At 46.6% G+C, this 16,342-nt stretch overlaps 2 protein-coding genes across 3 annotated transcripts in view; both read left to right on the plus strand.

Moving 5' to 3' along the window:
• The window catches only part of LOC118367812 (zinc finger protein 341-like), a 24,327-nt gene extending 11,158 nt beyond the window's left edge, over positions 1-13,169 (plus strand). For both annotated transcript variants that reach the window (XM_052494706.1, XM_035751475.2), the window contains exons 3-5: positions 9,451-10,433; positions 10,604-10,751; positions 10,812-13,169. In XM_052494706.1, coding sequence (XP_052350666.1) covers positions 9,451-10,433; positions 10,604-10,751; positions 10,812-12,262 — 2,582 coding nt within the window. In that variant the 3' untranslated portion in view covers positions 12,263-13,169. The remainder of the gene's footprint in view (positions 1-9,450; positions 10,434-10,603; positions 10,752-10,811) is intronic.
• Positions 13,170-13,527: 358 nt separating this feature from the next.
• On the plus strand, positions 13,528-16,128 carry LOC118367816 (oocyte zinc finger protein XlCOF22-like). Its single transcript, XM_035751487.2, has 3 exons — positions 13,528-13,767; positions 14,059-14,230; positions 14,371-16,128. Exons 1-3 carry the CDS (start codon positions 13,741-13,743, stop codon positions 15,807-15,809), a joined length of 1,638 nt encoding a protein of 545 aa, XP_035607380.2. The 5' UTR covers positions 13,528-13,740; the 3' UTR covers positions 15,810-16,128.
• Positions 16,129-16,342: the final 214 nt, after the last annotated feature.

Below are 16,342 nucleotides of genomic sequence, written 5' to 3' on the forward strand. Positions count from 1 at the left end.
CTCCCCCTTTTTCCTCCAAACATAACGATGGTCATTATGGCCAAACAGTTCTATTTTTGTTTGATCAGACCAGAGGACATTTCTCCAAAAAGTACCATCTTTGTCCCCATGTACAGTTGCAAACCGTAGTCTGGCTTTTTTATGGCGGTTTTGGAGCAGTGGCTTCTTCCTTGCTGAGCGGCCTTTAGTTTAGTTTAGTTTATTTTATTTTTACAGGGACAGTGCACATTAATCAACGTTTCAGTAAAAGTGCCAGTTTTAGCCAGCCGGCTAATTTTCAACCGCAGTCCCTGGGCAGGTTATTAAAAAAAATTACAATATAGACAATAGCACCATAGACATAGCAACATAGCAATATAGGACAAGCAAGACATAGCATACAGACAGAGCAACATAGGACAAGCAAGACGTAGCATGCAGACAGAGCAACATAGAACAAAAAGCAGCAAGACAAAATTCATAAAAGCAACAAAGTGTTTCCACACCTCACAAGCTACAGACAACAGACAACATGGAAAGCGGCAACACACAGCTCGGGACCATGTTCACAAATCTGATTGACCTTTAGCCATGTCTTCAAGCATTTTGTGAAAGTGTGATATGTGGTGCAGTTATGTGTGTCTGATGGCAGTGTATTCCAGACATGGGAAGCTCTCACAGAGAATGCAGATTTACTAAAGGTGCTTTTCCTTAGGGGAACTATACAGTCACCTCTCATGGCAGACCTTGTGGATCTGCTGCCATATGTCTGGGTTTTCTGTTTAACAAAAATATTGAGTGGAGGGGAGCCAGGCCATTAAGGATCTTGAATACAAGACATGTGTCGGTGTATTGCACAAGATTTTCCCAACTCAAGAGCTCATGTTTTCTAAGGATGTGACAATGATGATGGCTATTGGGCTTCCTATCAAGCACTTTGAGAGCCTGTTTGTAGACAGACTGAATAGGTTTTAATGTTGTACAGCAAGCTTGGGCCCAACTAGTCAAGCAGTATGTTAAGTGGGGGAGTATCATAGATTTGAAGTACAGTTTTGCTACCTCTGTAGTCAAACAATTTCGTATAAATCGGAAATTAGCAAGATTGAATTTAATTATTTGAATTACCTTTCTCACATGCTTTTTAAAAGAGAGGTTGGAATCAAGTATTACATTTACATTTAAGTCATTTAGCAGACGCTCTTATCCAGAGCGACTTACAAATTGGTGCATTCACCTTATGACATCCAGTGGAACAGTCACTTTACAATAGTGCATCTAAATCTTAAAAGGGGGGTGAGAAGGATTACTTATCCTATCCTAGGTATTCCTTAAAGAGGTGGGGTTTCAGGTGTCTCCGGAAGGTGGTGATTGACTCCGCTGTCCTGGCGTCGTGAGGGAGTTTGTTCCACCATTGGGGGGCCAGAGCAGCGAACAGTTTTGACTGGGCTGAGCGGGAACTGTACTTCCTCAGTGGTAGGGGGGCGAGCAGGCCAGAGGTGGATGAACGCAGTGCCCTTGTTTGGGTGTAGGGCCTGATCAGAGCCTGGAGGTACTGAGGTGCCGTTCCCCTCACAGCTCCGTATGCAAGCACCATGGTCTTGTAGCGGATGCGAGCTTCAACTGGAAGCCAGTGGAGAGAGCGGAGGAGCGGGGTGACATGAGAGAACTTGGGAAGGTAGACGGGCTGCGGCGTTCTGGATGAGTTGTAGGGGTTTAATGGCACAGGCAGGGAGCCCAGCCAACAGCGAGTTGCAGTAGTCCAGACGGGAGATGACAAGTGCCTGGATTAGGACCTGCGCCGCTTCCTGTGTGAGGCAGGGTCGTACTCTGCGGATGTTGTAGAGCATGAACCTACAGGAACGGGCCACCGCCTTGATGTTAGTTGAGAACGACAGGGTGTTGTCCAGGATCACGCCAAGGTTCTTAGCACTCTGGGAGGAGGACACAGTGGAGTTGTCAACCGTGATGGCGAGATCATGGAACGGGCAGTCCTTCCCCGGGAGGAAGAGCAGCTCCGTCTTGCCGAGGTTCAGCTTGAGGTGGTGATCCGTCATCCACACTGATATGTCTGCCAGACATGCAGAGATGCGATTCGCCACCTGGTCATCAGAAGGGGGAAAGGAGAAGATTAATTGTGTGTCGTCTGCATAGCAATGATAGGAGAGTATGATGCCAAGGTACTTAAAATCGGATACCACCTGGAGCTTCTCCCCTGACACATAGACATCTGGCTCAGTAGCATCTGTTGCCCTCTTTGTGAAGAACATGCAAACAGTTTTTTTCACATTGAGATGCAAACACGAGTCACTGAGCCACTTTGTAACCTGGACCATTACAGTAGTGAGTTCTTGTGCAGCTTGTTGTTTGCTCTTTGCATGCACATATATCACTGTATCATCTGCATACATTTGAACTTCAGACCCAGTACATACAGAAGGCAGATCATTAATGTACAGGCTGAACAGGAGGGGCCCCAGTATTGACCCTTGGGGCACGCCCACATCATAGCTACGAGTGGGCGACAGCTCATTGCTCACTCTGACACACTGAGTTCTGCCTTCAAGGTATGATTTCATCCATCTCAAGGCATCAGGGGAAAAGTTGAACTTGGACAATTTTGTGATGAGAATCTCATGGTTAACAGTATCAAAAGCCTTCCTTAGGTCCAGAAACACAGCCCCAACAGCACCCCTTTGTCCATCTTGGACTTCACATTTTCAGAAGAAAGCAGTTGGCCGTTTCTGTGGAATGTTTCGCTCTGAAGCCAAACTGCATGGAGTGTAATGTGAAGGGGCTGTTGTTGAGGTGGGCAATCAGTTGTTCTGCTACACACTTTTCAACAACCTTTGACACCACAGGTAGTATACTAATGGGCCTGTAGTTACTCACGTCAGCAGGGTCGCCTGATTTAAAGATGGCCGTTATTATGGCCGACTTCCATACCCTTGGAAACACACCGAGACCAATAGATGTGTTGGTGACCTTAGTAATGGGGCCAATGAGTGACTCTTTGTAGTTTTTAAGAAAGGTAGAGTCCATCCCAAACACATCTTTGGCTTTAGAGTTCTTTAGTGAGCTAATCACCTTGTTCACCTTTGACTCAGAAACCTCCCTTATGATGAAGACAGGTTGAGTGTCATTCACTAGCACTGAGCCCAAGAAATCAGTGGAGGGGTTCTGTGTCAGTACCCTGACAGAGTCAATAAAGTAGGAATTGAAGGCTGTTGCTATTTCGACTGCATCCTGTGTTAGATTGTTATTCACCATGATTTCTAGTCTTTTTGCAGTGTTACTATGGTCTTTCCCTGTTAACTTTTTTAGATTCTCCCATATCAATTTAGAATTTCCCTTTGCTTCACCAATTATGTTAATAAAAAAGTTTGCCTTGGCCTGTCTGATTTCTTTTATCACCTTATTTCTCAACATGGTAAACCTACGTCTGTCATGCTCTAATTTAGATTTTAGGGCTGTTTTTAGAGCATAATCTCGTTCTTTCATCAATTTCCATATTTCTCCATTTAGCCAAGGAAGAGTGCTCTTTTGGCCAGGTTTGGATTTGATTTTCTTTAGGAAGCCATTTATTGTAGTCTGGATTGTGGATAGAAAAACCTGACTATCAGCTTCCACGTCTGTATAGGACAAGAGATCATTCCAGTTTATTCCCTTAATTGCTTTTTCAAAATAGTTTAATTCACTCTTAGGTATTCTGAGTTGATCCGGCTTTCTAACAGTAGAGAGGTTAAACCTGCTCTTAGACAGCTTTCTGGCTATAAGTGTCAGATTATGATCAGACAGCCCAGTAACCATATTGAATGATTTAGTCAATCTCTCTGGTTTATTACTGAACACCAAATCAATCTGTGTTTTAGAGCAACAAGTCACCCTGGTTGGCCCTTTAACTAGCTGTGTAAGGTCAAAGGTATTAGTGATCCGTTTGAGGGTTTTCCTACAACACTTGTCTTCATAATTAATGTTAAAATCTCCCATTAAGATGACCTCTTTCCCAAAATCATTCCCTAAGCATGGTATTAAACTGATCAAAAAACACACTTTTGGTGGAAGGTGGCCTATACATTCCAATGAGGGTAAAAGACATTTTGGGAGACAGTGTGTAACGTTCAGGCCGATACATTCTAGTTCATTATCACATGACCACTCAATTTGTTTACATCGGATATGTTCTTTAATGTAAATCATCACACCCCCTCCCTCCTCTTCTTTCAATCCTGTCTCTCCTGAAAACATTGTAGCCAGGCACAATCAAAGCAGCATATGGAGAGTGTTTATGGAGCCATGTCTCTGAGAGGCAGAGAAAGTCAAGGTTGGAGTCTGTGAGTAGATGTTGAATTTGATCACTTTTTGGAATGACACTACGAATGTTCAAGTGCCCCCCTAGTAGTCCCTTGGGCTTAGCTCGTGGGTCCCAGATGACTCGAGAGTGATTGACACATTGAAAAAAGTTAAATTTTCTGTGTTTTCTGACGGCTGGGTTTAGGCCGTTTTGTTTCGTTTTGATTAGGGGCAGTTCGGTAGCGCAATTAACAATCCCTCCCGCCTGCACTGGATGCGGGGAACTAATTAAAATAGCTTGCGTACCAGAAGGTTATGTCGATGTTATGTCGACTCTTTTGCCTGTGGATATAGATACTTTTGTACCTGTTTCCTCCATTTTCACTTTCCACTCCAAAGTACGTTCATCTCTAGGAGACAGAACGTGTCACTTTCCTGAGCGGTATGACGGTTGCGTGGTCCCATGGTGTTTATACTTGTGTACTAATGTTTGTACAGATGAACGTGGTACCTTCAGGCGCTTGGAAATTGCTCACTAGGATCAACCAGACTTTTTTCCCCCTAAGGTCTTGGCTGATTTCTTTTGATTTTCCCACGATGTCAAGCAAAGAGGCACTGAGTTTGAAGGTAGGCCTTGAAATACATCCACAGGTACACCTCCAATTGACCAGCAAAGCACCAGCACACCTACTCCTCCATGCTTCACGGTGGGAACCACACAAGCAGAGATTATCCGTTCACCTACTCCACCATGCTTCACGGTGGGAACCACACATGCGGAGATTATCCGTTCACCTACGCCACCATGCTTCACGGTGGGAACCACACATGCTGAGATTATCCGTTCACCTACTCCACCATGCTTCGCGGTTGGAACCACACATGCGGAGATTATCCGTTCACCTACTCCACCATGCTTCACGGTGGGAACCACGCATGCAGAGATTATCCGTTCACCTACTCCACCATGCTTCACGGTGGGAACCACACATGCAGAGATCATCCGTTCACCTACTCCACCATGCTTCACGGTTGGAACCACACATGCGGAGATCATCCGTTCACCTACTCCACCATGCTTCACGGTGGGAACCACACATGCAGAGATCATCCGTTCACCTACTCCACCATGCTTCACGGTTGGAACCACACATGCGGAGATCATCCGTTCACCTACTCCACCATGCTTCACGGTTGGAACCACACATGGGGATATCATCCGTTCACCTACTCCTCCATGCTTCACGGTGGGAACCACACATGCGGAGATCATCCGTTCACCTACTCTGCGTCCGACAAAGACACGGCAGTTGGAACCAAAAATCTCACATTTGGACTCTTCAGACCAAAGGACAGATTTCCACCGGTCTAATGTTCATTGCTCGTGTTTCTTGGCCCAAGCAATTATTATTGATGTCCTTTAGGAGTGGTTTCTTTGCAACAATTTGACCATGAAGGCCTCATTCACTCAGTCTGCTCTGAACAGTTAATGTTGAGATGTGTCTGTTACTTGAACTCTGAAGCATTTATTTGGGTTGCAATATCTGAGGCTGGTAACTCTCTGGTTTCAACGCCATACAACACTCCTTCCGTGGTCTCCAACTGCTCTTAAATGCTAGTAAAACAAAATGCATCCTCTTCAACCGATCGCTACCCGCCCGCCCGACGAGCTTCACTACTCTGGACGGTTCTGACTTAGAATATGTGGACAACTACAAATACATAGGAATCTGGTTAGACTGTAAACTCTCCTTTCAGACTCACATTAAGCATCTCCAATCCAAAATTAAATCTAGAATCGGCTTCCTATTTCGCACAAAGCGTCCTTCACTCATGCTGCCAAACATACCCTCGTAATACTGACTATCCTACCGATCCTTGACTTCGGCGATGTCATTTACAAAATAGCCTCCAACACTCTACTCAGCAAATAGAATGCAGTCTATCACAGTGCCATCCATTTTGTCACCAAAGCCCCATATACTACCCACCACTGCGACCTGTATGCTCTATAAGTCCTTGCTAGTTAAAGCTCTGCCTTATCTCAGCTCACTGGTCACCATAGCAACACCCACCCGAAGCACACGCTCCAGCAGGTATATTTCACTGGTCATACCCAAAGGCAACACCTCATTTGACCGCCTTTCCTTCCAGTTCTATGCTGCCAATGACTGATACGAACTGCAAAAATCACTGAAGCTGGAGACATATCTCCCTCACTAACTTTTAAGCGTCCGCTGTCAGAGCAGCTTACCGATCACTGCAGCTGTACACAGCCCATCTGTAAATAGCCCATCCAACCAACTACCTACCTCATCCCCATATTTGTTTTTCTGCTATTTTGAACACCAGTATTTCTACCTGCACATCCTCATCTGCACATATATCACTCCAGTGTAAATAGCTAAATTGTAATTACTTCGCCACTATTGGCCTATTTATTGCCTTACCTCCTTACTTCATATGCACACACTGTATACAGATCTTATACAGATTGTGTTGTTGACTGTACGTTTGTTTGTTTGTAACTCTGTTGTTTTTGTCGCACTGCTTTACTTTATCTTGGCCAGGTCACAGTCGTAAATGAGAACTTGTTCTCAACTGGCCTACCTGGTGAAATAAACTAAAAACTAAAATGAACTTATCCTCTTTAGCAGAGTTAACTCTGGTTCTTCCTGTCCTGTGGCGGTCCTCATGATAGCCAGTTTCATCTCTAATAGCTTACTGACCAAGACTTCGGACCAAACCTTTTCAATACCTTGTTTGCATACCCATTTCCCCCTTTATTTATTGGTAGATATGTTTAACTTTCTTTCCTACCAACTCTACCGGCTACCGATGTCATTCTTCTGTGAGCTGCTCCATGCGACAACCAGTTGAGAGCTGCTCGCTCTTGCTGCCTGTAGATGATATTCCTCTGAAACTAGGCTGTGAGTGGCGTGCATGTGGATATATTTAACATGCTTTGCGATTGTCTAGGCTACTTTACATGATTTCTTTATTGTACTGCATAATTGTTAAGTCGTACACCTACACTACACTACTTTGATACGTATCAGTGGGGATTAAGAAGTGAGTGTAGGCAATGCCCACTGAAAGAAAAGTGGGTATAGGGTTTATACCTGCGTATAGCCTCCACTACACTACTGGCCCTTTTGTGTTTTACAAAAAGTGCACTCCTACATGTGCTGGTATTACGGTTGCTGTCCTTTCAGCATCAAAAGCCTGTAACACAGGTCCAATAAGGTCCAATAAGTTCCTCACTGTGCAAGCCTGTCTACAATAGATATAAAGGCTGTTACAATTTCCCATGGTCTCCCCATACTAATAGTGAGCGTGCAACTTTCCAACAATTTCCCCCACTCTCCCCTACCAGGCAATCAAGGAAATGTTGACATAGTTCTGACATAATTTTCAACGCAAGTAAATGATAGTAATGTTACGAGTAAAGTAGGAAGTCCAGATTTCAATAGGTGACGAGATATTGTTTCAAGAAAAAAGTGAATGTGTATATATTTGGCCTGGCGAAGCAGTTCTACACACTGACTGAATGGAATCTGATAACTATGTGTCTTTCCTCCACTGGTCTCACTGGCCAATTGAGACATGGATTTTGTGTGTGTGCCATTCAGAGGTTGAATGGGCGAGACAAAAGAAGTGCCTTTACAATGGGATATAGTAATAGGTGCCAGGCGCACCGGTTTGTGTCAAGAACTGCAGCGCTGCTGAGGTTGTCACGCTCAACAGTATCCCCTGTGTATCGAGAGTGGTCCACCACCCAAAGGACATCCAGCCACCTTGACACAACTGTAGGAAGCATTGGAGTCAACATGGGCCAGCATCCCTATGGAAGCTTTTCGACATCTTGTAGAGTCCAGGCCCTGATGAGTGGAGGCTGTTCTGAGGGCAAAAGGGATGCAACTCAATATTAGGAAGGTGTTCTTACTGTTTTGTACACTCTGTATATTGACTACCAGACAATGTTCATATATCATGACTGTCAGTAGAACGGGTTGGGTCAAGTCTTAAGGTCCGGTTCTCAAGTTGAGTCCGAAGTAGAACGGGTTGGGTCAAGTCTTAAGGTCCGGTTCTCAAGTTGAGTCCGAAGTAGAACGGGTTGGGTCAAGTCTTAAGGTCCGGTTCTCAAGTTGAGTCCGAAGTAGAAAGGGTTGGGTCAAGTCCAAGTCGTGCATTTTAAGAGCTAGTCGAGTCGCACGTCAAGTAAAAAACAGCAACATCTGTACATGTAATGACTTGTTCAACTACAAGTCTTTGTCTATTGAGGCTACCAGACAGCCCTTTACTTCATTATTTTGTCTCTAACATATTTTGATTATGTAATTATTAATTTTAACAACAAATTCCAAATACAAGTAAATTATTAATTTCAAGCAATTTTGACATACCAAGAGAGCAGTAGACTTATGCTAGTTGCTAGTTAATATTTGGTATATATTTGGTAAACAGTTAATATTATTAATCACCAGACATTTTTGGAGCTGCATGTTTGCCCTGCATCCGATCCTATAGCTCGCTGTACAGCATGTGACTCGAGTCCACACCTCTGCTATCAATGTCAAGAAGTTTGTATGAATCTTCCATTTGGCGTGTCTAATGATGTTATGACATGACAACTGTGTCTGAGTTCTTGGCAACCCTTCCCCCGCTTTTGTTTCATGCTGGCTGAAGACCTAGCTAGCCAGCTACTAGCTAACACACGGCACAGATGAAAGCAGAAACCTCGAAGTATCTTTGCCTTAGATGAATAGGGGAAACCTCTAATTATACTGTATTTGCTGACACAGTGCAGTCAAATTTTGGCACCAGTAGACTAGCTACCTAGTTATGTAAACCACGCCCCTCTGCGAACACCCTTATGCAATTGTTGGTTACAAGGCGGTACTTATTTAAACGAGGTAAGAGAATATCACCGTACCATTGGTGTATTCAAATTTGAGATTTTGTGATGTCATATTAATATTCCCGCCTCTTGAATCCTGGTGTTTGACATTGGGGAGGGGACCAGTAACTTTATGATCAAACTTTAGCAATGTAGAAGCAACAGTAATTTTTTATACTTTAGGTATCCTACTTTGATCTGGTTTCATCCAAATATCATACATTTCCTGAAAAACGTTTTGACTGCTGTACCTTTAACACCCTTCTCCCTCTGCCTTTCAGAAGCAGAGCCTGGAGGTTCAGGCGAACACCGCTGTAGCGTCTGTGACCTCGTCCTTTCCTCCAGCTTCCAGCTCCAGGAGCACATGAACCTGCACACAGGGGCACGCCCCTACTGCTGTGCCGAGTGTGGCAAGCGCTTCTGTCAGCTGACCAACTACCGCTCCCACCTGCGTACGCACGCCCAGCCCCAGACCTCAGTCCCACCCGTACAGCTCCGCTGCCGTGTTTGCCTGAAGGGCTTCGATTCTGAGCAGGGTTTGAAGGACCACCTAGCCAAGTCCCACTTTGAGAAGGAGTTCTATGAGTGTGACGCATGCAAGCGCATCTTCACCTGCCTGACCAAGTGTGAGGAGCACCTGGAGGAGCACAAGCGCGAGCTGGCGGACCACGTGTGTCTGCAGTGCTGCCGCCGCTTCCGCCTGCGCCGCTCTCTCCGCCGCCACAAGGAGCGGGGCTGTGTCCGCAGCTATCGCTGCACCGACTGCCCCATGAACTTCAGCCGCAAGAATGCCCTCCTCAAGCACAGCTTCTCCCACCTGGGCCTGCTGCCTTACACCTGCATCCAGTGCCGTGCACATTTCCGCCTGGCCAGGCTCTACCGTAAGCACGAGTGTGAGCCGGAGCGGCTCCACTGTGTGGCATGCCTGGGCGTCTTTCAGAGCCACAACGACTTCCAGAGGCACAAGAGGGAGACGGGCTGCTGGGGCCAGCAGGGGACCAAGGGGGATGAGATCCGCTGTATGGAGTGTGGCCATGCCTTCTCCACGACTGACGAGCTGAAGAATCACGCCGGGGCGCACCAGAGGGTGATGACCTGCTCCGAGTGCGGCAAGGGCTTCCGCTCGGCCTTGATGCTGATGTCACACATGGGGGGCCACGCAGGGTCGAGGCCCTGTCTGTGTAAGAACTGTGGCCTGGGCTTCCCTCACCAGCAGGGTTACGAGAGCCACCTCAAGGACTGTGGACGCAAACCCCCTCCTGTGGTGAGTATGGGTTACCCCCCTAAGGACTGTTGAAATATACTGATATATGTTTGTCACTGTATATAGCTCTTTGGAAGAAAAGTATTTTCAGATTATTTTGATTTAAATTGGATTGGATAGAGAAGGGTACAAGTAGCTCTCTGTTCACTGTTGTAACTCGCTCTTTGCAGATGGCTCCAAAGAAACCCCGGAAGGACGCACCTGCTACTTCCAAACCGCTATCCCAGCTCGCTCCAAGTTATCTCCCTGTTTCTCCTCCTGTGAAGAAACTAGAGAGACAAGCGTCAGCACCACTTTCTACCCCAGTGAGAATGCCAGGCTCTGCCCCTGCCAGAGTCACTATGGGAGTCTCTGCTTCTACCCCAGTGAGAATGCCAGGCTCTGCCCCTGCCGGAGTCACAATGGGAATCCCTAACACCACTGCTGTCCGTGCGGTGAGCCCTGACCAACCCACCAAGGGTCTGTGGAAGCTCAGCCTGGACAAACAGCCTCCTCCTGGGGTGTCCTTGGTCATGTTTGTCCCTGCCAACACCCCTCTGGCCTCTGGACTCTCTGGCCCATCCTCCACCTCCCAGCTCCCAGCTCTCTCAGGCACACAGCCCCAGTGGAAGGTATTCAACCCAGCACCAAATCCAGGAGCCCCTCCTCCGGTGCTGTGCCAGTCCAGCTTCACCTCTGAGCCGGGCCTGAGCCTCATAGCAGAAGCAAACCGGCGCTACTCCTCTGATGCCCCGCTGGATCTGGCCTTAAAGACAACTTACTACGAACAGGAGCCTGCTAATTTACTACCTCTTGATCTGTCTAACAAGTCGACTTGCTCCACTCCTCCTGCTAACCTTGTAGTCAAGACTGAACCGAGAGACCCTGGGTTTGCAGAGGAGACTGAGGAAGAAGTATTCACAAGTTTAACAGGTGATAGAAAGGGGATAGGATTTCAGAGTAAGAGGGAGCCAGGGGGTGATTCTAAAATGGAGACTATGGCTCAGAAGGGGGGAAATAGAGAAGGGAGTGGAGATGAAGACAGGCAAACTGACAACAGAGATGATGGAACAGCTCAGACTCAAATGAAGAAGGCACCAAAGCCGGGAGTCCCATCAACACTGCGGCTCCTGACCGTCAAACAGACAGAACCTTTGAAGAACACTGCCAAAGTGGATCTAGTGAATCAGCTGAAAATTGAGTCAGTCAGCTCTTTGCACTCCAAAATGCTTCGGGGCTTCGTCCATATAAAGCAGGAACCACTGTCTCTAGAGCCTGACAGTGGAACACAGAGCTCAAACTTCTGTTCGTACAGCCCGCTGACAGCATTGAAGAGGAAGGTGGAGCCAGACGTGGGGCTGGACTTGAGATGGGATGGGGGCACCCCAGGCTGTGTGCTCGACTTGAGGTTGAAAGGAGGGAACCCAGCCAGGTGTGATATGGCGGAGAAAGCAGAGGAGAGGAACATGGAAGGAGACCGTGTAGAGGAGGGGCTTGATGGTGGCGAGAATGATGGTGCAACAGAGGAGAGGAACATAGAAGGAGACCGTGTAGAGGAGGGGCTTGATGGTGGCGAGAATGATGGTGCAACAGAGGAGAGGAAAGCAGATATGGATGGATTGGAGGAGAGGAAAGAGCAGAAGGAGAAGAATGGAACCGAGGAGAGGAAAGGGGAGGAGGATGGAACGGAGGAGACTGACGCCCCTGTTGATGAACCCACAGCCCATAACCCAGAGACACAGCTCCCCTCCTCTCTCATCCCCTCTCCTCCCTCCTCACCACCATGTAAAAGACGAAGGTCACTAAGGACAAGGGAAAAGCCTAGAGCCCTACGTGACTGTTTATTATAGGGGCAGTACTTTAGACAGAGTGAAAAATGGGATTGCTGACAACAATGTTAATTAGGCTGCCTTTTAAATGGCCCGAGAAACAGAGGAAAACATAACCAAGCTTACTGTAAAACAATTCATACTAGGCTTGTTATTAAATTATAATAGCAACACATTTTGTGGATTTGTGGTGATTTTTATAAACCATGCCTCTACATGAATTTGCCCTCTGGATTTGGTTGCTTTCCTGTGTTCCAATAATTTTTTCTTAGCTATTGAAGACTTACTATGTCTATGTTAAATGTACCTGCTAGTGTTTAGTGAGCTAGCCAACAATCCTGGTTGTTAGCTGCTTACTGTGTGGCAAGCGATTGAGATTAGGGTAAATAGTGGCTATTGTTTTCTATATTACAGTAGTTGCGTATGTTGGCAATAGGGTCATGCACTTCTTCCAGTGTTATGCACACATTTCCAAACACTCCATATCTATTTGACTATACCAACATAATTTATTTGTTTTTTTTGTTATAGGTTGTCCAGTTAGTCTTCACTTGAATGTCATTGTAATTTTAGTTGTTTCTATTCTATATAAGCTGCCGTATGGGACTTCAGTCGCCAAGGTTTCTTATTCAGGTACTGATGGGGAGTGTTTGGGAGCCAGGATTTAATGTACTGTCAACTTTCTGAGAAATGTTTCTCAACAGCTCGGTTTTTCTGTTTGATTTGAGTTCCATAATGGGTATAATATGCAAGAAAATGTATGTGCTGTCCAATTATAATGTTAAATTGACTTGTATATCTTTTTCTATCACGTTGGAATGTCTTACCCCAAATTCAACTGAATGGTTGCAGTGTTTTGTAGAGTTTAAAATATTCTGTTCTGAAATTGGGATCTTAAAGGATACAAATAAAGATCAACATGTCGGAATGGTATGGAGGGGTTTTCTTGGAAAGCCTTCTTTCATTGACCAAAACAGAACTCTTACTTGAGTCCTGGAGAGGAAGCGGGAAGGCACTATGGTAAGGGTTTGTTTATCTCATTTTAAACACAATGATATAAATCTTAGTATAACCGAATCTAACATTTAACCAAAGTGTTTGTAATCCATAAATCTGGTGTTTCATTTTGAAATGTTAATAAACTGTGCACTTGGGTTTAGCTCGGAAGGTCTGTAATTATATAGGTCTATATCCTCGAGACAGTTGGATAGTGCAGCAAAGAGCTCGGTTGAAGAAAAGACTACAAATATTGTCACATGGTAAGAAGGCCCGGAAATAATCGGTCTGTCAAATCCGGCGAAGATGATAACAGTAGTAGGCTGGCGTAAATGTGGCTGGTGTAAGAACACAACAGTTTACAACAGATATCCCATCCCCTTCATTCTCGATCGGAAAACGGTTCGGTTACGTACCGCAAATGTATTTCTCTTGCTACGAGCAATGTAGGCTGATGAAACGGAACAGACGGCAAAACTTCGTAAAACTACACATTATTCTACATGGACAAAGACAAGTTCGCTGTGAGCGTAAGTATATAGGCCTGTCAATAAAATGCATATTTTAAAGAAGTGAGAATATTATTGTGTAGCCTATTTGTAGGTATATCCATAATAAAAAAGGAACCAAAAAGCAGTATTGGATTAAAATTGTAATTATCGTAAAAATATATATAATACAGTTTAAATATTTGTTAAACTGATGTTAAAACTATTGCTAATCTATATGTAAGTCACAAATTAAATATTATGTTGTAGTATAAGCAATCTCATTGCTATTTACAATTGACACCTATCCTCCCTCTTCATTTCCCCACCCAGCATGACCCATGCTCTTGGTTGGAGATGCACCAGTTCATTGGAGACCTGATGGTGTCTGGGGGGGCTCTGGGGCTAAAAGACGCCCCACCAGCAGGCCCAGGCTCAGCCCAGCCCAGACAGGTCCAGGCCCAGGCAGAGAGCATTAGAGAGGCCAGAGACATCAGTGGACAAGGTGAGTGGAGAACATTGTGGAGTAATAGAAAAGGACAGCAAATACTAAGGAAACTGATTTTGTTTTCATAGGCAATGGCTTGTCTGGCTTTATAATAAATGTATTTTCTTGCTTTTGTCTTTCCCCCGACTTGTACACAGCTCAGCACCATACCTGCACTTGCCCTGGATGCCCCTACTCTTCATCTTCCTCCATCCAGACCATAAAGCCCAGCAGCACCTACAACCCAGAGCTCAGTCAGCCCCAGAGTCAGGCAAAGGATACCAGCACCCAGAGCCCAGCCCCTACCACTCTCACCACCCAGGGTACTTCTTCACCAAGTCCCCTGCCCCAAATCCCCACCTTCCCTTGTTTCTGCTGCCGCAGGGGCTTCCAGACCTGCACCCAGCTACAGCACCACCAACAGGGGGCAGCAGACTTTCCCTTCTCCCAGACACACACCTACTACCACCACCACTGCCCCCTTACCATCTGCCTGCCCCACCACCACTCCCACCCTGGCCTGTCCCCTGGCACCTTCCCCTGCCTGTCCTGCCAGCATTCCTTCCCCTCCTGCTCCCAGCTCTTCCACGAGCATCAGGGCCACACCCCCCCCCAGAACAATGTTGGAGGGGTGACCATAGTGTCCCCTACCCTACACCCATGCATGCACTGTCCAGCCTCCTTCCCCCGACCCTCTCAGCTGCTACAGCACCAGCGCACCCAGCACGCTCACAAGGCTGGCGGCTTCCTGTGCACTGAGTGCGGGCGCGCCTTCAACTCCCACTCCAACCTCCGCATCCACCTCAACGTACACACCGGCGCCCGGCCCTACTCATGCCCTGACTGCGGCAAGAGTTTCAGCCAGTCGGGAGCTTTGAAGATCCACCGTCGCATCCACACTGGGGAGAGACCCTATACCTGCACCTACTGTGGGAGGGGCTTCCCCCACCTGGCCGGGGTCCGGGCCCACCAAAGGACCCACACAGGTGAGAAGCCCTACCGCTGCACCCAGTGTGAGAAGTGCTTCACCCAGTCGGGGGCACTGAAGATCCACACAAGGATCCACACGGGGGAACGACCGTTTGTGTGTAGCCTCTGTGGGAAGGGCTTCTCCAACCGCTCCGGCATCCGCTTCCACCAGCGCACTGTCCATGGGATGGGGTCGGATATGGGAGGGGGTGGAGGAGCCGGTGGGTCCCATAGGGGGAGACAGAGTCTAGGCAGCTCAGCTGCTGTGGGATGCCCCAGTGCCAATCCAAACCAGTTACACAACAGCCCCCATACTGATGTGACCACCAGCATTACTCCTGCACCGACAAAAATCCTTTCCCCAGGGTCTCTCCTTGCTCCTCCAGGATCAGGTCTGACTGTAACCTCAGACAAAGAGGCCCAGTTCCAGTCTAGCGGTGTGAAGATCCCCTCCGGAAGAGCAGAACCAGGCAGTAGCAGGGAAGGAAGGGCTCAGCTGTACACCTGTGAGGACTGTGGGCTGCTTTTTGGGGACGCTCCCTCCAGAAACCGACACCAAACTGTAGTGCACTACTCTACAGAAGGGGTAGAGGAGGAGGGCCTGGGGGACACTGGGGGGGAGGGGTGAGAGAGATGGTAGATGGAAGCTTGATGCAGTACATCGTTGGATCAAAGGCTAAGGGAGAGGTGGGTGAAAATGGAAAGGTGAGAAGAGGCAGAAAGCTTGAGACTCATCGAGGAAAAATAATATGTAAATGCATGGTGGTGAAGGGAGGTGAGAAGAAAGTTAATTCCACAGTGAACAATAAACACTCTATCAATGGGATATATTACTTATTTGAGATTGAATTTCCACTTTAAAAGATGTACTAATTTTGGGAGTCCAATTTTCTGTTTGTCAAAAAGCCAAGTACCATGATTAGGCTACTAAAGATGATTATTTGAGAGCTTTTGATTATTTTTGTATTCATTTTACTGGTTTGGCAAAATCCACAGATGGCATCATCTCAAATGTATGACACTGTAAGACATTGTCCCATAGGGCAGCGCACAATTGGCCCAATGTCGTCCGGGTTAGGGGAGGGTTTGGCCGGGGTTGGCCGTCATTGTAAATAAGAATTTGTTCTTAACTGACTTGCCTAGTTAAATAAATAGTAAGTG

This window comes from Oncorhynchus keta, chromosome 34 (assembly GCF_023373465.1).
Source record: "Oncorhynchus keta strain PuntledgeMale-10-30-2019 chromosome 34, Oket_V2, whole genome shotgun sequence".
Taxonomy (NCBI): Eukaryota; Metazoa; Chordata; class Actinopteri; order Salmoniformes; family Salmonidae; genus Oncorhynchus; species Oncorhynchus keta.